We start from the raw sequence: 23,800 nt of genomic DNA on the forward strand, positions 1-23,800 counted from the left end.
TTAGCTTCCTTGATGCTCAGATTGGCCCATCGTTGGCTACTGGGAAACTCTTCAGTTGACTCCTGGTCTTTCTGATATAACTCCAGTAATAGGCATCCCTGATTCCTAGTACAGTGTATTTCTCGATCATCTTCTGTGCCCCCCCATAGCCCTGTCATCAGTCACTGGGTCAAGGAGCCTTGCTTACTTGCATAGAGAGGTACAATGCAGTTCATCGCTTGCCCATTAGCCATTCTGCTTAGACGGGTAATGCACAGAGCCAGAAAATCCATTTCAGATGATTTCACCTTCACACGAAAGCCAAGAAAGCAGAACTACTAGACCCCTGTTTTACTTTTATGGCCATCAAGGAAAAAAGTATTTAAGCTGCATGGAGTAGAAACACTGGAGCCCAGTGTGTGAAAGGGCTAATGTGCAGTAGTTGTTTCAAACACATTTAGTCACCAGATGTGTGTGAGCTGTGCCTCAGAACTCATGCCTGTGAGGCCTGAAACACTGCCAATGAGCTTTCAGAGCTCAGAGATGCCAGAAATAGCATGACAAGCAAATATTGTCCTATTTTTACAAACTCAAGTTTGATACAGTAAATCCTACTGCGATGTTCAACCAAGCCTAAAACGGATTGCTGCACACAAAAAGCACCGTATTGCAACAACCATATACAACTTAGGAAGGAAGTGTTGTTCAGAGTTTACTCTGACTCTGGATCAGGCTAACCATTTTTTCTCCATAGTCCCCTCTATCCATAAAGTGGAATAAAATGCAGAAAAGTGTGCTGAAGATGGCGTCTTTTTGGCTAAATGGAGATTTTATTCAATTTTTGGAGAACTTTATTCATGAATATTGCTGGCATTGGCATCACTCCTGCTCTCTCCTCATGACCTCTTTTTTCTTTAAGTTTCATTGCATGTGCACACACACACACACACACACACACACACACACACGTACATGGTACATGTGTCCTTTCTTTGGTTAGAAATAAAAAAGCAAACTCATAAACTATCAGTATGGAGACACTGAGACTTCAGGGATACAAAGAATAGTAAATGTGGACAACTCGTAGCTGACAGATTTGATAACTCACATGAAATGAATCAGTCCCTTGAAATACTGCACGCTACCAAGGCTTACAAAGTCAGACCACTGACAATCTATATAGGAGTTCCTCCCTGTAAGGCAACTGATTCTTCCCCTCTCCACAACCATTGATTAGGTGTAACTCTTCATCTCTGGGTATGACCTTGTGGAATGACCCCATCCACATTGGCTGGTCAGCTGGTGGTGTCATTATGCAGATCTTGTTCGAGTGACCATATTGTCAAGAGCTCAGGGGTGCATTTTCCCTGTCATGTATGGGGAGGAAATCCGGATCTTGTAAAAGCAAGACTTAGCTCTATGCCAGTATTCTACCACTGAGCTTACACCTAGCTCCCAAATAAATTCCTAAAAATTGAAATTGCAAAGAATGTTATCTGAAACTACAACAGAACTAAGCTATAAATCACATGCAAGTATTTAACTGTGTGGTCTCCCAAATAATTAGAAATGAAATAATATCTATCCACATAGCCCATGGGTCCAAAGAACACATCACATGAGAAATCAGAATGTATTCTGAAATAGAAAAAAGTGAGATCACAATGTATCAATCTGAATGGGATATACACAAAGTAATGCTTTATAGGAGGGAGCGTGTACCATTAATGTTAACTTTAGACAATAAGGGTACCCTTGAGACAATAAGGATCCTTCACCAAAAATTAAAATAAATAGATAAATAAACCTAGTCTAGTGGAAGGAAAGGATTAAAGAGCATAGACAACTGATATTATAAATCGAAAACAATATAGAAAGCCAAAAGCTGGCCTCTGAATGAAAATCAGATTGGTTAGTAACAAAACAGAGAAGCCATGGGCTGTCAGTATAGAGACAAGGAGATCCTACAGATGCATGCTGGGAGTCAGCATGGACAGGTTCAGGCCCACAGGGCCAATAATTCACACGAAATGGACCAATTCCTTGAAATACAAAAGCAAAAAAATAGAGTGTCTGTTTACTGGCCTACAATTTCTGATTCTCCTTCCTCTAGTGGGAGGAAATAAGCCCTGAAAAGGCCATTTGAAGAAAAATGAATAGAAATATATCTAATTGATATAGATGATAAATTTATTATTAGAATATTAGCAAAATATTCCTCAAGAGGCTGAAGCAAGATGATTGGGAGTTTGAGTGCAGCCTGAGTTACATAGGAAACTCTGCCTTTTAAAAAGGAACAAGCCGGGCAGTGGTGGCGCACGCCTTTAATCCCAGCACTCGGGAGGCAGAGGCAGGCGGATCTCTGTGAGTTCGAGGCCAGGCTGGACTGATAGCCTCCAAAACAGTACAGAGAAACTCTGTCTCATAAAACCAAAAAAAAAAAAAAAAAAAAAAAAGGAACAAAAGGAAATAGGTGTGGGGTTACTTGGGGGCAACTTAATAGAATGTTCCACAGTTGACTGAGTGATGCTTATGTAACTCTAGGAATATAGTGAAAGTTGCTGAAGTTTACACTTTAAATGGTGGCCTATGTGTCATGTGGATTATAACTCAATAATGATGCAAAAAATATTAGTGGGTAAATTCTAAGAGTAGATAAAAGAGTAAAGGAGCTTGACTGTGAGGGGGTTACTAAGGAGTGGAGATCAGTTTAAAGTCAGTCAACTTAATCTGCTCTGTGAGGAGACCAAAAGCAACAAATCAACAGAGACAGGAAAATCACGTGCAACAATCCAGGTCCATTCTTGGCAAAAGTCCTCATCAAACAAAGGACAGAGAGACATGTACTCAGTGTGATAATGGGGACAGATGAAAACTCTACAATGAACATGCTTGGCTACGAAAGACTGCTCCCTCCATAAAACCGTGACTGAGGCATGTTTGCTCGCTTCAACTTCCTCTAACATTACCATGTCAATAGGGAAAGGCAAAAAATCAGTAATAGAAGTTTATCTGTCTTTGTTTTCAAGCAACAAGATAGTTATAGATATTTATAGACAACTATAAGGAATATTAATGAACATTTCAAACTAATAGTTGAATTTAACAATATCATAAGAAATAAGATAACACCAAAAAAATCAATTATATTTCTAGCAATATGTGTCCATGAAAGTTTGTAGAAATTACAATGCCATCAACAAAGAGAATTAAAGGACTGGAAAGATGGCTGTGGTTAAGAGGACTTGCTGTTGGAGAGGATGTGGTAAAAGGGGAACATTCCTTCATTGCTGGTGGGAGTGCCAACTTGTTCAGCCACTTTGGAAATCAGTATGGAGATTCCTCAGAAAAATGGGAATAAACCTACCACAAGACCCAGCAACTCCACTCTTAGGCAAATATCCCAAAGATGCCCATTCATACAACAAGGATGTCTGTTCCACTATGTTCATAGCAGCATTATTTGTAATAGCCAGAACTTGGAAGCAAACTAGATGTCCCTCACCCGAAGAGTGGATAGAGAAAATGTGGTACATTTACACAATGGAGTACTATTCAGCAGAAAAAAACAATGGAATCCTGAGATTTGCAGGCAAATGGATGACACTAGAAGAAACCATCCTGAGTGAGGTAACCCAGTCACAAAAAGAGAAACATGGCATGTACTCTCTCATATATGGATTTTAGACATAGATCTGGGGAGTGCCAGCCTACAATCCTATGGCCAGAGAGTCTGGGAAACAGAAACTTTATTTAGTGGCTGATCGAAGAAGAGGCAGACTCCCTTGGTTAAGTACTGAGCTGAACTCAAGAAAGCCAGTAACAGAGAGGGAGGACTGATGATCAAAGGGATTAAGACTGGGCTGGTTTAACCCCCAGAAACAGCTGACCAGACAAAGGTTAACTCTTGAATCCCAGGCATCAGCCTGGGAAGCCAGCATGGGACTGATCAAGACCCCCTGAATCTGGGTGTCAGTGAAGAGGCCTAGGGAATCTATTGAGCCTTGGGCAGTAGATCAGTACCCATCCCGAGTATACACACGGACTTTGGACTCCCATCCAACAATGTGAGATGCACTCTTACTCTGAACTCTTGGGGGAGGGTCTAGGCCCTGCCCTGTATGAAATGACAAACTATGGACTCCCCCATGGAGGGCCTCACCCTCCCTGGGAAAATGGGGGGATTGGGGGGGAGGGCACGGGAGGAGGGGAGGGAAAGGGAGAGGGACCTGGAACTGACTTGTGAAGCAACCTTGTTTCTAATCTAAGTTTAAACTGAAAAAAAAAAAAAAAATGTACAAATTAAAAAAAAGAATTAACATCTGTAAGATTCACTATTTGATACATTTCAGTAGATCTATTAATATAATTCATTCCACCAAATTTTTTACTGTATTCATGAACGGGAGCCACTGTTTATTTTATTTTCCTTTTTTAGTAGCAGGTTTAAAAGCATTTTCTTGCATTTACTATTTCATGCATTTTTCTCAGTTAAGGAGCATATGCCTGTAAGATACCTTTAAAAATGAAGTACTTTGTTGCTTATATTAAAATGACTCTGTTAATCTATTTAAAAAAAAAGAGGACTTGCTGTGCAAGAGGACATGGGTTCAGTGCCCAAGCAACCACATAATGGCTCATAACCATCTGCAACTCCAATTCTAGGGAACCGGATGCCCTCTTCTTACCTCTGTAGCAGTACTTTCTCATTGGGACCACCAGCCTGCAAATAATAAGACTTACTCTTAGTTATGAAAGCTTGGCCATTAGCTTAAGCTGGCCCCACTAGCTCTTATAACTTAAATTAACATGCTTTTCTTAACTACATTCTTCTACATGACTTGGTTACCTCTACTCTGCACCATGCGTCTCATCTCTTCAGTGTCTCCCTGGTATCTCCTTCTCTTCCTCACTCACAAGAATCCCACCTATCCTCTCCTTCCTAGCTATTAGTCATTCAGCTCTTTTTTACACCAGTCACAGCAATATATCTTCAGACAGTGTACAAATATCCCACAACAGGCCTTACCGTGTATCGCTAGCTGGCCTGGGACTCATTGTTTAGACCAGACTGTCTTCAAACTTGGAGAGATTCATCTGCCTTTGCCTCCCCTCTGGAATGCTGGGAATACAGGCATATCCTGGCTTGCACAGTTTTTGAAAAAGTGATTGTGTATATGAGCATGATGTTTGTACAGACCATGGCATATGTGTAGACAAAGGACAACCTCATAGAACCCATTCTCTTCTTCTGCCTTTATGTGGGCTCCAGGGATCGAACTGAGATCACAAAGTTGAGGTATCCTACAAACCTCAAAAGGTTTATTGTAGAAATCCATGAGGTTTACATAGAAGGCCCAGAAATAGTCAACATAGTTGTGAAACGAATAAAATCAGGTAGGTCTTGGCATGTAGCTCAACAAGTGAGCATATGCAAGTATGTGAACCCACAGATTCATTCTCCAACACACACACTACCCAGAACAAAACAATGGTATACAGACATCTTAACTGTAAGATTTACTGTCACCGTAGTGTGGTGTTAGTATAAGAATCTTCCCACACAAATAAAAGAAAGGAAATAGAAAATCCAGACTTGAACCCACATGCATATTGCTTGCTGATTTTGCTGTGGATACCAGAGTAGTGTAATAGGTGATTGGATCTTTAAAAAACAAACAAAACATAATTGATTCTGTAACAGTTATATGTCCACATAAAAAATGGGCCTGTACCTACCCCATTGCATCACACACACACACACACACACACACACACACACACACACACACAATGAACTTGAAGCCAGGCAGTGGTAGCACACATCTTTAATTCCAGCACTTGGGAGGCCGAGACAGGTGGATCTCTGTGAGTTCAAGGGCAGCCTTGCCTACAGAGCGAGTTCAAGGACAGCCAGAACTACAGAGAAACCTTGTCTCAGAACAAAAAAAAAAACTTTATGTGAATACAGTTTTTAAAAGAAACATAAAATTTCTGGAAGACAAAGAGTAGGGGGAAAACATCTCTTGTCTTAAGCTAGGAAAGATTTAAGGCTCAAAGAACACAAACCAGAAAAGAAAACTTGGTAAATTGGACTTCATCAAAAGTGAAACCTTGCTTTTCAGAAGACGCTATTAAGAAATGAAAGGCAATTTCAAACTTGAAGAAAGTATTTCCAAAGTTCTATCTGATAATAACTCGTATTCAGAACACATGAAGGACTCTTGTTACTCAGTAATCAGAAGACAAGCTCAATTTTTAAAACTAAGCAAAAGCTCTGAATAGACATGTTACTAAAATTATATAAGATAAGTAAAATTGAAAAGTTCAACGGCATTAGTCATCAGAGAAATGCAAATTAAAGTTGCAATAACTATGACTACCTCTCCAATTGCAAAAAAAAGCAAAAAGATTGTAGTAATCAAAAATAGAAAGGGACATTATCATGAAACTTTTGGAGTCTCTCAGAAGAATTTCCAAAAAAAACAATTGTGAACAACCTAAGTTATTGCCAGCCAGATCCAGGATACAGGGAGCCATCTTGAATTCATTAAGGCAAAGGAGAGTGCTGGTCAGGGAACTCTTCTCCTACCTCCCCTGTTCCCTTTTGGTCTTTAAAAAATGTGTGCGTGTGTGTGTGTGTGTGTGTGTGTGTGTGTGTGTGTGTGTGTGTATCTGTGATGTGGTATGTGTACGTGTGTAAATGTGGATGTGTGTGTATCCCTTTCTTAGGATTTAGAACTTGAAACAAGAGAAAATTAGTCTCAATTTGTCTCTGCTGGCAAAGCTCTACGGGCAGGAAATCCTGACATCTGAGTTTCTGATATGCCGAGAAAAACAGAACAGGAAAAGGAAGGCAGCAGGGAGATGGCTCAGTAGGTGAGAGTGTTCTACAGTCATGAGTTCAAATCCCAGCACCTACACATAAACCATGGCTACATGTAACCCAGCACCGGCGTGTTGTCAGGGTGGTCAGCCAAGCCAAAATGTGAGCTTCAAGTTCAGAGAGAGAGACCCTGCCTCCAGGTAATAGGGTAGAAAGAAACAGAGGATGACATCCGGTGTCTTCTTTGTCTTCCACGAGCGTGGGCCTAACACCCACACCTGTACATGCAAGTGCATTGCGATATATATACTGTACAGTGTGTATGCTTGCACACTCACCCACACTCACCACTGTGGTGATACATTGTTTATGATCTAATGAAGCTTGCCTGGAGAACAGAATGCAAAGCTAGTCACAGCCATAGAGGCTGGCAGTGGTGGCACACACTTTAATCCTAGGACTCAGACAGAGAGGTAGATGGTTCTCTTTGAGTTCAAGGCCACCCTGGGCCACATGAGAGTGAATCAGTCTAAAAGAGAAACAGAGCACACACCTTTGATCCCAGCACTAGAGAGATTATAAGGAGCTCGGTGCTCACCACATCACAGATACACACCCCCCAAACCGAATATACATACACACCACACCACAGATACACAGCCCTCCTCCACACCCACATGCACATACACACACACACACAAATACCATACCACAGATACACACACCATGCCTCAGTTACACACATACATGTATACACACACCCCATATACACATACCGTACCCCACTACAGATATATATACACACACCCAATCACACCAGATACATAAACACACTGTACACAGCCCACCACACTACACACACAACAACACAGCTGCACTCACATACCACACCATAAACACACACATCATACCACAGATACACACACATATACGCATACACACATACCCACCACACCACAGATATATATACACACAGATACACACACATATACAACCCCACTACATATACATACATACACACCATGGTGCATTATGATAGATTTGACTTGGTTTAAAATACTGTGATGTTTAGTGCTAATTGTCAGCAGACAGAATCTAGAAACACTAGGGACCTGGGCTACTGGGCATGCCTGTAGGAGGGTTATCTTTATTATGTTAATTGCTATGGGAAGCCCCATATTCAGCTATGGGTTGAACCATTTCTTGAGCAGGGGATCCCCAACTATATAAAATAGAGACAGCAAGCTGCACACCAGTATATACTTGTCCTTCACTGCTCCTGCATTGTGGGTGTGACATGACTAGCGGCTTCAAATACCCACTACCTTGACTTCTCTGCCATGGACTGTGTCTTGAACCATGAACTGAAATAAACCTTTTCTTCAGTAATAAGCTTTTGTCAGTGTTTTATAACAGCAATGGGAAGAGAAACTCAGACAAAAATTGCAACTGGGAAGTGGGGCTGTTGCTCTGTTTAACCTGGCTGTGTGATTCTTAGACCTGGAAACATCTTTCGTGGCTGAAATGTTAAAAAGGTTGTAACGTTGAGTTAGATAAGTCACTGAATCCGGTAAAGGGAGCTCAGTAGACCATTCTGGTGGGAGCCTAGAAGGATGCCAAAAGAATTACAGACAGCTGAGGCCTGCCTCATGAGGGTTGGGTGGAGAACGAGAAGTCCATCAGAAATTAGTATTGGGATCATAGTGTGTGAAATATTTTGGACAAGAATTTCGCTTTGTTTGTTCTGTCTGTGTATGAGATGTTGAGTGGACTTGAATTTAAAGACGGTGGATTAATTTGTGTGGAGGAGGAAACATGTATGATCAGACTGCAGGTTTCTCGGGAAGAAGAATGTGGCCGGCAAGGCAGCTGTAACAGTCGAAAAGATTAGCACTACCAAAGAGAAACTTGACCTTCTGCACCGGACAGTGAGAAAGACTTTCGAGGCTAAGACCCCCTCCCGCATCAAAGGACCCATCTTGCAAAGACTTGTGTGAAAAGAGAAAGACTGAACTGAACGGGACTAGAATGGGGGAAGGGTTTCCACTCCCTTAAGCCACTGCCTAGGAGAGAGAGAGAGTTTCCCTAGAGTCAGCATACCCAGGCGGATAGGTCTGGGGAAAGGAGTATATCCCCAAGTGGCTGCAGAGCTTGGGTCCCCATGTGGCACTGGCTTTAAAGGCATAAAAGATGAAAGACTGCAGTGACCATGTAGAGCCGCTGAGGTCAGGCAGCTAGGGCAGGGTCAGAGTTCCTGCAAGGAAGCCCTGAAAGGCCACTGTGTGAAGCAGTGAAGGTAAGCGTGAGTTGAAATGAAGACTCGGATATCAGAGATGCTTGAACCACGGTGCATGTACAGAAGAGAGCTGTAGGCGCCGAACAGGACTTCCCACGTATGCTCTCTCCTCAAGGCCTCTTTTGTCTCCTGGATCTCTCTTGGGTCAGCGCATTGTTTTCTATGCCCAGCCTCACCACCCCAGTCTAAAGCTGTGTCATCGTTCCCCTTGACTTTCCATTATCCTTATTGGCCTTCAGCTCTCTCCTCCCATCTGCACGCTGCACCAAGGCATCTTTCCAAACTGAGAACAGAGCCCTGGCTCCTCTCCCTTGATCAAAAGCCTCCAAGGTTTTCCTACCATGTGTAGGTCAAATACTAAAATTCTGAGTGTACAAATAAGTCTGCCAGGGTAAACCTGGCCTTCCTCTGACTCATCTCATAGCACCTTGCTACGTGTTCTCTCGGCAACCCAGTTGTGCTCATCCCCTACCAGTCTATGGCCTGCCCTATTGTGTCATTCAGAGGGTCTTTTCATATGCTACCCCACCCCACCCACACCCACACCTTGCAGCTAGAGCAGTTTTCACACTGGTAGCCATGCTCAGTCCTTTGTGTGTGTGTGTGTGTGTGTGTGTGTAGTATCTCCAGAAATACGATCTAAAAATAAGAGTGCAGTTGTTTTCTTTTGTTCTGAAAGGAAATAAAACCCTTAGAAAACAACAGAAGGAGTCTCTGGTTACTTGGTTGTAGGGTAACACAAAGCCCTTCCCCCACTGGCTAGCAAAACCAGAATGAACTGAGGGTGGATCACTTGGCCTTTACCCCGGGGTAGTTCAAGTTGGGGCTAAAAGGTAGAATTCCATGTAAGGAGGAATGAGTACAGAGATGTGCCTTGTGGTTTTAGGAGTAGAGACATGGCTGCTTTCTTGGGTAAATCGAATTTCTGTGACTGGGGAAGACAAAACCCAGACTAAGGAGGGTCTAATATGCATAATAACTTCCGAAAGTTTTGGAAATAAGAAGAAAAAGGTGGGGTAGCAGAAACGAAATGAAGAAATAAACAAAGAGTGCATTTATTAGAGTGCAAAAAATTAAAGAGCCTTGAAAACCACAGGGGCTCCTCAAGATGCTTATGTAATTGAATTGAATTTATATGGGATGGAGAGGAATGATAATGAAAACATTTGCACTCAAGTGCATCTGAAAGCCTGTGGGATTGCCCTCGCAGTGGTGGTCTGTGCTTTGCTGGGTCCTTGGACTTTTGTCCTCAGCAAGGCTAAAAATATGTTTTAGGAGCACACATAGGACATAGACTATTAAACAAATTGTTCTGGATTCCAAATGCTCAGCAGTGCCACATCCTCCTTGCTTGGCATGGAAAGCGCATAGCATTTGGGAACTCAGCAGTGCATTAAGTGTTTTAATAATCATTGTTGACACACATAGCATATGGCCTCTCAGAACTTACTGGGTCAAGAGCGAAATCCTCTCCCTTTCTAAAATTACCCCTCAAACTCCGAAGGAAATCATCTGAGGCGCACCTAAGTTCTGTGGTATAAGCCAGGGACACAAGCTCTCTCACTGAGTAACTGATCAGCTAAAGGAAAAAGATCAAAATTTGTACCCAAGAAAAAAAGTCTAATTTGCATCTCATTAGAAGAATCTAGAACTCCCATATGAGTAAGTCAGCATGTATTCTGGGAACCTTAGATTTGCTTTAAGAGCCACCTCTAGTATTGGCTTCTTCTAAGAAGCACTCGTTGCCTGTTTTCCTGACTGTTTATATCAATAATCTGTGATTAAATCATGCTGTGAAATAAAACCACCATAGCATTCAAGCGTTTACAACAATAAACATCTCTTTATTGCTCATAAGTCTATGGTTAACAGGGTGTTTCCAGTGGGGGGAGGGGCTACTCAACACACTGGCTGGTAGTCAGCTAAGGGGCAGGGAGTCTTTCCTGTTAGCAATGGCTGAGCCTTCTTCCTTAAGTCCCTTCATGCCATGTGGCTTACACCCCTCCAGCTGGCCAGTCTGAGTGTGACCAGTCTGAGTGTGGCCAGTCTGAGTCTGAGTGTGCCACAGAGAAGGCAGAGGGAAAGTGGAAACATGCTGGCATTGCCTTTTTCATGTTTCCAGTCTCCTTACGTCTGTTAGCCTCTCATTGTCCAACAGTCCCACGGCCAGGCCTGATTTCAGAGTTAGAGGAGGCTGCAAAATATAAGGAGATACAGGAAGGACACTCATTGGGGTTTTAATGCCATCACCCTACAGCGATGCCTCCACCCAGCAGGGATAATGCCAATAGTTGCCAATGTCCCCTACCCCAGCAGCTTCTTCTTTCCCTTGTCTGTGCTCTCTCTGTTCTCAGTTCTGTGTTGTGGAACAAATCATTTTGTGCGCTATGAAGACGCGCCGCTCGGATTGGTTTGATAAGAAACTAAAAGGCCAATAGCTAGGCAGAATTTAGAGAGCAGAGAGGATGCTGGGAAGAAGAAGGGAGAGTGGCCATCAGACATGGGGAAAGCAGCATGGACAGTACAGAGTAAAGGTAATAAAGCCCCAAGGCAGAAAGTAAATTAATACATAAGGATTAATATAAGTCATAACAGCTAGCTAGGAACAAGCCTAAGCTATTGGCTGAGCTTTAGTAATTAATGGTAAGTCTCTGTGTCATTATTGGGGGGAGCCTATGGTCCTGATAAAAAGGCCCAACTACAGTTCTGTTCTTACTCTTCTCTCATTGTGTTATAACTGCGAACTTTTCTTTCCTCCGGAAAGCTCAGGGTGCTTGTAACAATATACACTCTTTCATAAATATCTAGTGTCTATATGTTCTGCTAGGATGCTTATCACAATGTATACTCATTCATAAACATTTAATGACTAAACATGGTATGTGTTATTTCTTTACAATGCCTGCCATGCATAGTATAACACCTGACTCCATTGCTCTACAAACATGTATTGAATGAATGCATGCACAGAAGCTCATGCCCCAGACATGTTCCTTCTAATACTTTTGCCTTCATCTCCAAATTGCTGGAATTACAGTACTGAGCCACGGTGCCCGGTTTAACACCGTGCTGGGAATGGAACTCTGGGCCTTGTAAACATTGCTTAAGCACTTTGCTGACTCAGCTAACAATCCAGCCCTCTCAGTTGGAAAGCTCTACCTTTCTTATAACATAATGTACAGAGTTAACGTATGCAAAAGTTTCCTGGCCATCATACTCCTTCCCTGAGTTACAGTATGGCTCATGGGTAGTTGGAAGTTTGCTGGTGTTCATCAATGAATAATAAAAATTGAAAATTTATTGGTAGGGATGTTTATTTTATATATTTTTCATTAACTTAGAAACAATCTTGTTTTACATGTCAATCCCGGTTCCCTCTCCTTCCCTTCCTCTCCTTCCCATGCCAACGACCCCCTATCTCACCCCCTTTCTGCTTCCCAGAGAGGGTGAGGCCTTCCATGGGGGATCTTCAAAGTCGGTCACATCATTTGGAGCAGGGCCTAGGCCATCCCCTTGTGTCTAGAGAGTATCCCTCTATGAGGAATGGGTTCCCAAAATCCATTTGTACACTAAGGATAAATACTGATCCACTACTAGAAGCCCCTTAGGCTGCCCAGTCCTCCTAACTGACACCCACATTCAGAGGGTCTGGGTCAGTCCTATGCTGGTTTCCCAGCTATCAGTCCGGGGTCCATGAGCTCCCCCTTGTTCAGGTCAGATGTTTCTGTGGGTTTCTCCAGCCTGGTCTTGACCCCTTTGTGCATCACTCTTCCCTCTCTACAAATGGATTCCAGGAGTTTGGCTCAGTGCTTAACTGTGGGTGTCTTCTTTTGCTTTCATCAGCTACTGGATGAAGGCTCTAGGATGGCATATAAGGTAGTCATTGGTCTCATTATGGGAAGGGCATTTAAGGCCACTGTTGCTTAGATTCTATTTATTTATTTGGTTTTTCAACACAGGGTTTCTTTGTATTGCTTTGGAGACTGTAGGCTGGCCTCAAACTCACCGAGATCCGCCTGCCTCTGCCTCCCAAGGGCTGGGATTAAAGGCATGAGCCACCAACGCCCGGCTTATTGCTTAGATTCTTTTAAACCTCTATTATGATACCTCTTTTCTTGCTCTCCTCTATTCCCCACCCCACCCACAACTCTATCTTCCTGCTCCCTCATGTCCTCCTCTCCCCTCCTCTTCTCCCCTTCTCTTTTTCTTAATTCCCTCTCCCCTCCGCCTTTATTCAGGAGACCTTGTCCCTTTCCCCTTCTCTGGGGGACCATGTATGTCTCTCTTAGGGTCCTCCTTGCTTCCGAGCTTCTCTGGTGGTGTGGATTGTAGGCTGGTAATCCTTTGCTCTATATCTAAAATCCATATATGAGTGAGTACATACCATGTTTGTCGTTTTGTGACTGGGTTACCTCACTCAGGATGGTTCCTTCTAGTGCCATCCATTTGCTTGCTAATTTCAAGATTCTTTTTCCCCACTGAGTAATACTCAATTGTGTAAATGTATCACATTTTCTCCATTCATTCTTCAGTTGAGGGGCATCTAGGTTGCTTCCAGGTACTGTGGCAAAATTCTTTGATATAATGCCTCAGTTGGCTTCTGAAACAGTAAAATGGTGTTAATAGAAAAAAAAAACACCAAGGAAGTATAGAAACCAGTAAATGGGATTGTATCAGTGATAGTTTCTGAATTTTAGCAAATGTTACATGAGATTTTAATGTGAGGAAAAGTCCATCGAGGACTGTGTGGTAACTCAGCTTCCAGAGACCAGGAACAGTGTGGAGGCAACAGTATTTCTGTGCATCTGTACATCTCCAAACTTCTCCTTCACTATGACTAGATTGTAGTCGCCCTGAGGAGACAGTTATTAATCTCATTCTGCAAAACATATAATTTATATAGTAAGCCTGTTACAAAATTATGATCATCACAATTCTTATCGAGGTATTTTGAAAGTTAAAGATTGGATGTCCGATCTGCTCATTTGCCCAGAACGTAATGATATTTTCTTCTGTAAGACAGAGAAGCCCTACGCTTGTCTTTCCTCACCTGTAAAGTTTGACTTCATAGAGGCTTGATTGTCTCAGAGACTCGCTTTTACTTTTGTAGGTTCAGACACAAGTACGCCTTGCAAAAAAAAACTTTGACAAGTTGAAGATGGATGTGTGTCAGAAGGTGGATCTCCTTGGAGCAAGCAGATGCAATCTCTTATCTCACATGCTAGCAACATACCAGGTAACAAAGTGATGTCTGTTTTAATGAACAAAGAATTGCCAGAGGCTTGGATGATGGGAAAGTTTGTGTTTGGATGGAAAGAATGACCTGGGCATCACAAATTCTGAGTGCATCCTCTGCTCTGCTCTTTTAGGCCTTCCAGTTTAATCACCGGCACAGTCACTATGTACTGTACACACAGTGGAATTTTCCATTTCCCTGAACTTGTTTTGTAGGTCCTGTCTTCCTGGAATACCTTTCTTCATCTGTGCCTTCTCCAGATCCTGCTCTGGACCCTGTTAGCACAGTACCCTCCATGTCTCATGTTGTGATTACTCAGCACACCTGGCTTTCTCTCTCTTAACACTGAGGTCCTTCCGGGTATCCCTGTGTCCATCCTCAGTGCTGTTGACTCCAAAAGAAAAAAGAAAAAAAAAAAACACCAGATGCTTGGAGTTGCAGAAATGTGAAAATTACTATAGCTCAATTCCTTCTCCTCAAGGAATTCTAAGTTTAGGAAGAAAACTGGAGGCTGTAAGATTTTACTGTATTTCCTAAACCTCTAGAAAAAGGTGTTCTAAGCAGAAAAAAAACTTTTAAGAATGCCAATGAGTGGGCCATCATGGTAATATGCCTTTAATCCTAGCACTCAGGAAGCAGAAGTAGATAGATTTTTGTGAGTTCAAGGCCAACCTGATCTACAGAGCAGGCTCCAGGTCATCCAGGGCCACACCATGAGACTGTCTCACCACTACCACTCCCCTTAAAAAAAGGGAGAAATCAAATCATTATAAAATGAAATGGATGATTAGCCCTGGGTTTTGGAGAATGAACTGAATGGGACAAAGAAGATGGAGAGGAGAGGCTCCCAGGTGTTAGGAGTAACCTAAGCATTGGTAGAAATTCAGTTGGATGACACACCAAGGTCTAAGTGACTTATTGGGACAGAGAGGGGTACAAAGATGAATGCAAATTAGTTCAGCCAACCTAGAAAGTCATAGGCAAGACCACTTTTCTGGGGACCAGGGTCAGAAGTAGGCATTCGAGACATTAATGATTTGACCATCTTTCTTTACAGACTACTCTGCTCCACTTTTGGGAGAAAACTTCTCACACCATGGCAGCCATCCATGAGAGCTTCAAAGGTTATCAACCATATGAATTCACAACTCTAAAGGTAAGAAAGCCAGAGTGTGAAAAGGCAGTTTTGTTTGGATTACAAGGTAAACCCATGACAATATCACTATTCCCAAACCCCCCCTGTCAGGGAGAGCTATGCCTCTGACTGTGCCTCTCAATATAGATCATGATAATGCATACTTATTTGATATTGTTGAAGACAAGATTGCTCAGGAACAAGTAACTAGTAACTTTTTATTTAGATTATCCCATTACCTGGGATGGAATTCAGGCTCTGTACATGTTAGGTACTCTACCACTGAGTTACATCCCTAATTTTTCATTAATAAATCTGAATATATTCATCTAAGAAGTTATATTTCTTTCCTCTCTTATTTCTGAAAATGATTACTTTATTCTGAAGTTACCTCCAACATAGGATTGGAACTTTCCACAACATAGTAGTATTTTCTAATTGAAAGAGCAACATTAAACTCAAGGATTCTTGCCTCAAAGGGGATTTGTGCACAGTGTCTGATTCTCAGTATTGAGACTGATTTGGAATTGCCTTGCCCTAATGGTTACTAAAAATGAATGCACATCAAGATAAGACAGTGATTTTCATTCCAGAAGGATTTGAAGAATGACAGGAGAGAACAGTGATTACTTTGTTGTTGGATTGTGTCTGTGAAAGAAAACTATCAGGCAAGAACTTGCAAAAGCAAACTATGAAATTGCTCGCTTCTGATTTTTAAGGCAGTTTATAAGGGTCCACCTCGCTAATAAAGCATTAAAAAGCTATCTTTTTTGCTTTGCCTTAAAATGCATCTTTGATTTTAAATGTTTGTAAGTCACCTTACAAGCCTATCAAAATACTGAGGTAGAAACTACCAAAGACTTTGTGTGAAAATGCAGGTCTCGAGGGACCCAGGAGTGTGCACTTGCCCTGAGCAGTATCCAAGCTGACTCCACGAAGGATCCCTGGCCTTGGAGTTGTTGCCCACAGTCCCTGTGTTGCTCAGTTGTGGGTGTTCACTGACGTGCCTCATGGCGAATGCACTGTTTCACCCCATCAACTACACACACTTACCAGGAGAGGCTTTTTATTTCTTAGACATCCTGGATGTCTGTCATCCAGCCAGATGTCCTATACACAGTCAGCAAGCAGCCTCTGTCACACCGGCAATGGTACTGTTGGAAGCAGCTGCTTTTCTTCTTTGTGATTTACTGATGCTTTCAGCAGCTTAGGAAGTAGCCCTCCAGACCAAGGCAGATTAAATTTACAATTTAAGCTACCCACAGTTCTTAGCCTGGCCTGAGCAGACCACAGGCTTTGGGCCATCATGATTGTTCTGTTGTTGTTGCTGTTTCATTTTTCTTTTTATAGTATTAAGGATTGAACCTAGGGCCTCATGCGTGCTAGAAAAATATTCTACTGCTTAACCTGTACTCCAAGCCCACATGTGTTTTCATTTGTATCCAGTACCAAAGGTTATCTGTCTTTTGAAACATAGATTTGCCAGCACAGCCTCCAAAGCCACAGAGAAACCCTGTCTCGAAAAAAAAAATGACAGTATGAACTCATGACACTGAAGTTGTGTCACAAACATGGAAGAACACAGTGTATCCCTGGCTTACTGGGCTGAGAAATATGACTCTATGATTTTTGCCATACTGTCCGCCCTACAGAAAGGATCATAATGTTTATGTTCACATATTTCTGAGCAGGGATTTAGGGAGAATTTGACAGTTGTGATTTAGGACATAATTACAAGTATTTTTGGCAGACAGCTTTTATATCCCTTGACCCTCCCTTAAATTATAGTCTAAATAATAGTGCATAACTAATTTATAATATAATCTTGTAGGATAAATACATCTGTTAAAATACAGTGGTATTACAGTCAAATTAATAATAAGCTAAAAGCCCATCAAATAAACTGTTCTTGCATTAGCATGAAAAGAATACAGAATACAGAATGATATTTATCTAGCTTTCGGTATGACACAAGCTGATTGATAATTATGTGGACTCCCACTGGACATAATAGAATCCCGTTATATACAGGTCGTTATTTTTTAAAGATAGACATTCTTGTGTATAAAATTTTATGCCATAAAATGTGAAAAGGAAATGTGTTATTCCCTATGTGTCCTGATCAGGTATGATGATACTGTTTGAATACACAGAACCAATATACTTTTAAAACTTTTGGTCTGCATTTATAAAATTTTTATTTCATCTAATCATTTTTAAAACCTATAGTTTTAGAATGACATGCTATATTGATAATGTATATTTTGAAGTATAAATGAATGTTTTCACAATTGATTTGTCCTCCAGGTTTACATAAGTCAATAGCCCCTTAAATGCCTTTTGGGATTCTGATGGGAAAGAAAACATTGTCTTAGGAGCAGCTTGCCAAGCTCTGTTAATGAAAAGAAGGCCATTTGTTGTCTTTGCTTCGGGGTGTATTCTGAGTGCATTGGTAATTGTGCCATTGCAGCTGTATTTCCTGACTATTAGTTTTATGCTTGATGAGGGATGATAATTAATGTGTTAAACACTTGGTGTGTCCTGTTTGGGAGGATGACTTTTTTACAGTAGAAATATATGCCTGCACCTCATGCCCCTGGAACTTCAAATAGACCTTCCCCTAAGAAATGCATAATAGTTCTCTTGTGAAATAAATTCACTAGAAAAATGAATCTCTACCTCATGTTTAAATATATTTTTTCAAAATATTCCAGTGATGATTTTAACCAATTAATGGAAATGCTTTTTGGAGCAACTATTACTATTTTTGTCCAGGCCTGATGTGATTATGTTTATTCTACCTTGGGAAGGAGTTAGAATCACTCCAATCTCAGGATAAGTTTTTAGCATTTAGTGTTATAGAAAATTTAGCTTTGAAATGTAATCTTACAAAAATGTAAATCTGATCATTGTAATTGGCTCCAACTAAAACAGAAGCAGTCTAATTCCAAGTGACTGCCAGTAAAAGGCAAGTTTTTCCAAGCTTCTGCTTTTAAGCAACAAACACTTATTGATTCATTAAAATGTTACTGAATATGCACATTTTACATGAATTTTCATTATTGTATTAATTTTACACTGATTCTAAACCTGGGACTGTCTTTCACATGGCAGAAATTATCACGTCCTGGGGACAGGCTTAGAATGTTACTTGCTGGATCTGGAAAACGTTGTCCCTTTTCTGGGGGGAGCAACTTGGACTCAGAGCTTAAAGCATTTTAAAGAAACTAAAAGGAATTCTGTCTCATTAGGAAAGAAGTGCCTGTCTTGGGTTGCCAGCCCTTAGATGTGGTTGTTTGCTTCATCCTTCCAGGATATCACTTAGACGTTTCTCCATGCATCCAGGGCAGGCGACAGCCACAGAGGAGTCGAGTGGCTTTTCCCTGCATCATCTACAGTCCATTTGCATCAACTGCCTTTCCTTCTCCATCCAGCATTCTGGCAGTGGGTGGAGTTGGGCATTTTTATAGGGGTGTTAGGGGAAGGACTGGGCCCCTTACAGTAGAGGTTGAGAACTGCGCCCTTTTCATAGTGGACACACACACTTCTGAAGGTTAGCTGAGGGCTGCATGTCCCGTGTGCTTGTGTTACAGGGCTATTGAGGTTCCTGTTCGTTTGTTTAAGACAGAATCTTAACCTGTACTGACTTTAAACTCATGATCCAGCAGCCTTCGAAAGTACTGGATGATGGGTGTGTATGGCTGTGCCACATTTGAGTTTTATCCGAGACACTGTTTCACTGTGTAGTCCAAGCTGGCCTGAAATCTATCCTCCTGTCTCTGCACACCCAAATATTGGGATGCATTTCTATTTTTGAAGCCACCGAAATACTTTGTGTTTAACAGACATGGTCAGTGGCAGAGCATAACCCTGTGGCACACTTCATTTCAGTGGCTTTGGAAGGAACACTGGATTTTTCCACTTTGCTCTTCACATTTTCAGATAATATGATAAAGTACGTTAGAGCACCGCCAGCCAGGCCAACTCCGCCAATGGCCAGCTGTGTCGGTGATGGTGGTGAAGGCAGCATTGATGAGGCTGGAGGAATTGCTGCTGCGGGTGGCAGAAGAGGCTGTGAACGTAAAGACTGTTGGTGTTGCTGTGGGTACGGGGTTATAACGGTAGTGGTTCCGGTGTTGAGGCTGGCGGGAGATGGAGGCAGTGGTGTGTAGTGCTGTTGGTGGTGAGGGTGGCCGCATCAGTGGTTGTGATGGCAGTTGACACGGTGGTGACGATGGTGGTGGCGGTAGAAGTCACAGCAGAGGCCGTGAGCAGCGCTAGTGATGATGCTGGAGATGAAGTCGGCCACTGAGAGTATCTGGGCTTGCTAGGTTCAGCTTCCCAGCTTCAGTTCTTTTCTTACTGTGTTCATACGAGATTGTTGGTTTCACAGCCAGTCTCACAGGCAAGGCTGTCCATGGCAAATCTTACCAGACCTCAGCGAGGGCTAACCTAGTCCACTCCCTCCCTGGTGTCCACTGGATATCTGGCAGTTTCCATTTCCAAACCTGTCCTTCAGGCCCACAGGCCTTTGTCTGCTCTCAAATAATTCCCACCAGAGATGGGAAAGCCAGAAAGGCCGGCAGGCGGGAGGGTGTGCCATCTCTTTAGCCGGCTAACTCTAACCAAGACAGATTGGATTTGCAACTTGCTCTTGACCAGTGCCAAGATTTACCCCTCAGGGAACCTGAACTTGAAAACTTTAACTCCAAGCATGTTCAAGAGTACCGCTGGAACAGCTGTAGCCGGCTGCCCCTCCTCCTCTCTGGGCTGTGGGTCCCAGCACTGGAACATCAGTCTGGAGACCAAAATATTCTTAGCTTTCAAAAGACAAAAACATCCTCTTCTGAATTTTGTTTTTCTCACATTCATATGCCGAGCAGCCTTCCCCCGCCCACCTCCACATTTCTCAGTTAATCATTTGAGCGTTTACCGACAGGCCACATGGCTCTGTAGTTACATGCTTTGAAAATAATGCCATAATAGTTTTTATGAAAATTGGGTAAATATCTCTGCAATGCTATTTTAGTTAACAGTCCCAACAAGGCAATTACTTGTGGCGAGCTTCCAGAATATCTTTTTATACTTTAAACTTTTTCTCTCAGAGTCATTGCTTTACAGGGTTCCTAGCAATGTGTTTTCCTTTCTTTTTTTTTTTTTCCTTCTTCCTTTTTTTCCCCAAGCTGTTCCACACCCGATCATTGGAAAGATCGGGCATTGGGCAGGACGGAGTAGATGAGGTGACCAGGGCCACCACTGAAATCCGAGCTAGGCAAGTCAGAGCTTCGCCTGTCCTTTGCCGTCTCTGCCTTCTGGTGATTGGCATTATTTCTCCCTGGAGCTGGTCACTCGGGCTCTTCTCACAACAGAGTGGCATTTCTCCTGCCCCCACCTTGCTTGTTCCCTAACTTCTCTTTGCAGGAAAGAAAATAATACCCTCAACTGCATAGGTAGTTATTCTGTGCCAGATGGTCTGCTATGAAATAATGTCTACGGGAGTTTTCATATAATGTGTGAGTCTTAAATGTACCTAGGTTGAGGTTGCAATTAATAGCACTGTTAGTTTCAGCATTAATGTATAGAAAATGTCTGTGTTTTAGTTAGCCCTCAAATTATCTTCAGAACACTTGGATATGTTCAGTCTTATTCCCATGTTTCAAATGAAACTGGAGCCCAGAGACAGCTAGTAATGTGCCCAAGGCTCTGTGCGTGTGCGGCAGACCTGGGAACAGAAGAGTGCAGGGTTTTGCCAGCCTGCTCTGACCTGCTTCCCACAGACATTCCTGGCTGGGAAGCAGGTGAACAGGAGAAAGCAGAAATACCACCTTTAAGAGGTTCGGCCGTAACGTCCAATTAAAAGTCATACTTTGAAGTTTTCTCTTGTAGATGAAAACAGTAATTTATGTGGCAGCCCCTCAAATGCCTGGGAACATGTGGCTCCTCTTTAAGAAAGTGGGATGGAGTCCCCTCCATGTCCTCAACACTTCTCATTAAAGCTCAAGAGGAGTAAACGTCCTTGACTTGGTTCCTCAAGACCTTTCCTTACATAGTGCAATTTTAAAGACAAATTCAAGTAAAGCTTCCATTTGTCTGTGGCCAAGTGGACTGAAGCATGTTGCTTCATGTCTCTGAGTCTCTGCCATGCCAGGAAACCAGTGAAACCTGTGAGGCTCTTTGAAGTTTGAGAATGTGGGTGTAGAACCTGCCTCAGGATGACCTCTGAACCCATCAGGCTCCCTCTAGACCCTCCAGAGTCCTGACCAGAATGGTTTGTACTGTTTGGTACTATGCATTCTCTCAGTGTAACTTCTAAAATTGTATCCATGGAGTTATCTCCATGTTCTTCTGGTGGGTAAACTGAGGCCTGAGAGTGGTGAGAACCATATTCATGTCAAGGCACTGCTCGATTTATTTCCCAAGACCACCTCTTTCCAGCACACGGTGATGCCTTCCCACCACCAATTTCCCGTGTTACTTTCAAGTATAAGATTATATGTCTTATGATGATGATTTTCCCCTCTAATTTTACTCTGCTCTGTTGTTCTACAATTCAGTTCCCAATTACCTCTAGTACTAGATTAGTAGTATTCCTTATATGGTGTCATTTGTCCATGGTGGGGGAAGCGTGTGGTGGGGAAGAGGACATATGTTCTAAATGTCCATGAATTGCATCGCTGGTACACACCATGTCCTCTGCTTTTTATTTCTCATGTGTTACTAATTATATAAACACAAACATACACACACCCAACTGAATGCAGCATCTTTTGACCATGCAGAACTATTTTAAGTGCTTTTGTTTCCTCTTTGTTTTTCAATTATTTGGCACCTTCATGTGTGTTCAGTATAATTAATGGAAAGTAACATAAGAAAATAAAGTGTCTAATTAAGGACTACAGGAAATGTTATTCCCTTGTGCAAGTTGGGCTTCAATTTGGGTTATTAGAACTGGCTGCTGGCCTTTTGTCTCAGGAATTTGTTTTGTTGAACAGTTTTGCTTTTTTCAGATGAATGTTGCTGTTGCTTTTATTTTCCTAATACAGGAAGTAGTAATTCCCTTTATTATATTAAGCTGTTTCCTTTTTAAGACACATTTGCAAGCTGGGTCTGCACATTTCCTTTGTCACGCCCATCTTATACATTGTGCATGTGCTTCCTGAAGCCGTTTGTGCGTTGATGGAAACTATTAGCCTGTTGTGGCAGCCTGGCCAGGGAAAGGTTACTTGGTCTGAAAACACCCTTTCATCCACAGAGAACCTTCCAGTGACAGGAATGACACCGCGCAATGCTAATATGCAGTGATCTCCACAGACAGTCTGAGTGAAGGACAGAGCGGTTGAGGTTTAGAAGCAGAAGAATGCTTTGGAGTTTTCAATTCTGGCCATGGATTTAAATGTGGCTCCCATCAGCCAGCAGTTGGAAATAGTTCTGTCTGATGGTTGCCTCTTCACACACAGCCCCTGGAGCTCTTGTGTTCATTTTGCCTGAGCATGTGTTCATGTCATTCAGAAAATGCTGTCGCTCCGGACTTCTGCAGAGGCTAAAGCGTCAAGTGGTTTGTTTTTGTTTTGTTTTGTTTTGTTTTTTTGTTTTTTTGTTTTTGTTTTATTCTAAATTGTGGACTTCAAAATAATCTGAAAAATTCATTTCCAACCTTCCAAACCCCTAACTCCCTTAGCCATTTACCCACTCCCCTTGGTCCCTGGTTGAGGCAAGAGAGTTTTCCTCCATCCTACAGAATGCCGTGCATGGGACAGTCACACCAGAAACTAATTTTCAGGTGAGACTGGGACATGCGTGAACCCGAAAACTTTCTTTTCATCTCTTTCTCTCAGCATACGCCGTCTTTCCTAAGAAACAAGCTTTTTGTGTGGCTCTGCCTTTTGTCTGTTTGATTTCACGTTGTGTGATCTACAAGTCCTACTTTAGACTTGCCCATTTCATTGTTCTAAAACTGACCATGCTGGTGAGTATATAACTCTCTGAATATATTGTAAGTCTTTGACTTACAACTTTAGAAATGTTTGAATTCTGTATCTCAGATAAGCTGATGTGCGTGTGAACACAATATTTTCCTCCATTCAAAATTCTCAAAGCAAATAAATAAGCTGATGTGCATCCTGTTAATTTTTCCTGTGGTTTTATAAATCTTTTCATAGTATTCCCCTGAACCTTTAAATTTCTTAGCTAAATAGATCTATTATTATTGGCATTATATACATAGAAATTTCAACCTACATATTTAGCACTTCCCAAGCTGCAGAAACTAAATTATCATAAGGACAATAGTAATGAAGGAAGAGAAGAGCAATTGTCACAGGAATTATT

General features: G+C 42.0%; 1 protein-coding gene across 4 annotated transcripts in view; it reads left to right on the forward strand.

The window, feature by feature from the left end:
• Ica1 (islet cell autoantigen 1) overlaps positions 1-23,800 on the forward strand; it is a 135,863-nt gene that overhangs the window by 81,308 nt on the left and 30,755 nt on the right. For all 4 annotated transcript variants that reach the window (XM_013122683.3, XM_040728552.1, XM_013122682.3 and 1 more), the window contains exons 7-8: positions 14,212-14,337; positions 15,395-15,493. In XM_013122683.3, the coding sequence (XP_012978137.1) occupies positions 14,212-14,337; positions 15,395-15,493 (225 nt within the window). The remainder of the gene's footprint in view (positions 1-14,211; positions 14,338-15,394; positions 15,494-23,800) is intronic.

The sequence above is a fragment of the Mesocricetus auratus genome, unplaced genomic scaffold (assembly GCF_017639785.1).
Source record: "Mesocricetus auratus isolate SY011 unplaced genomic scaffold, BCM_Maur_2.0 Super-Scaffold_100019, whole genome shotgun sequence".
Classification (NCBI taxonomy): domain Eukaryota; kingdom Metazoa; phylum Chordata; class Mammalia; order Rodentia; family Cricetidae; genus Mesocricetus; species Mesocricetus auratus.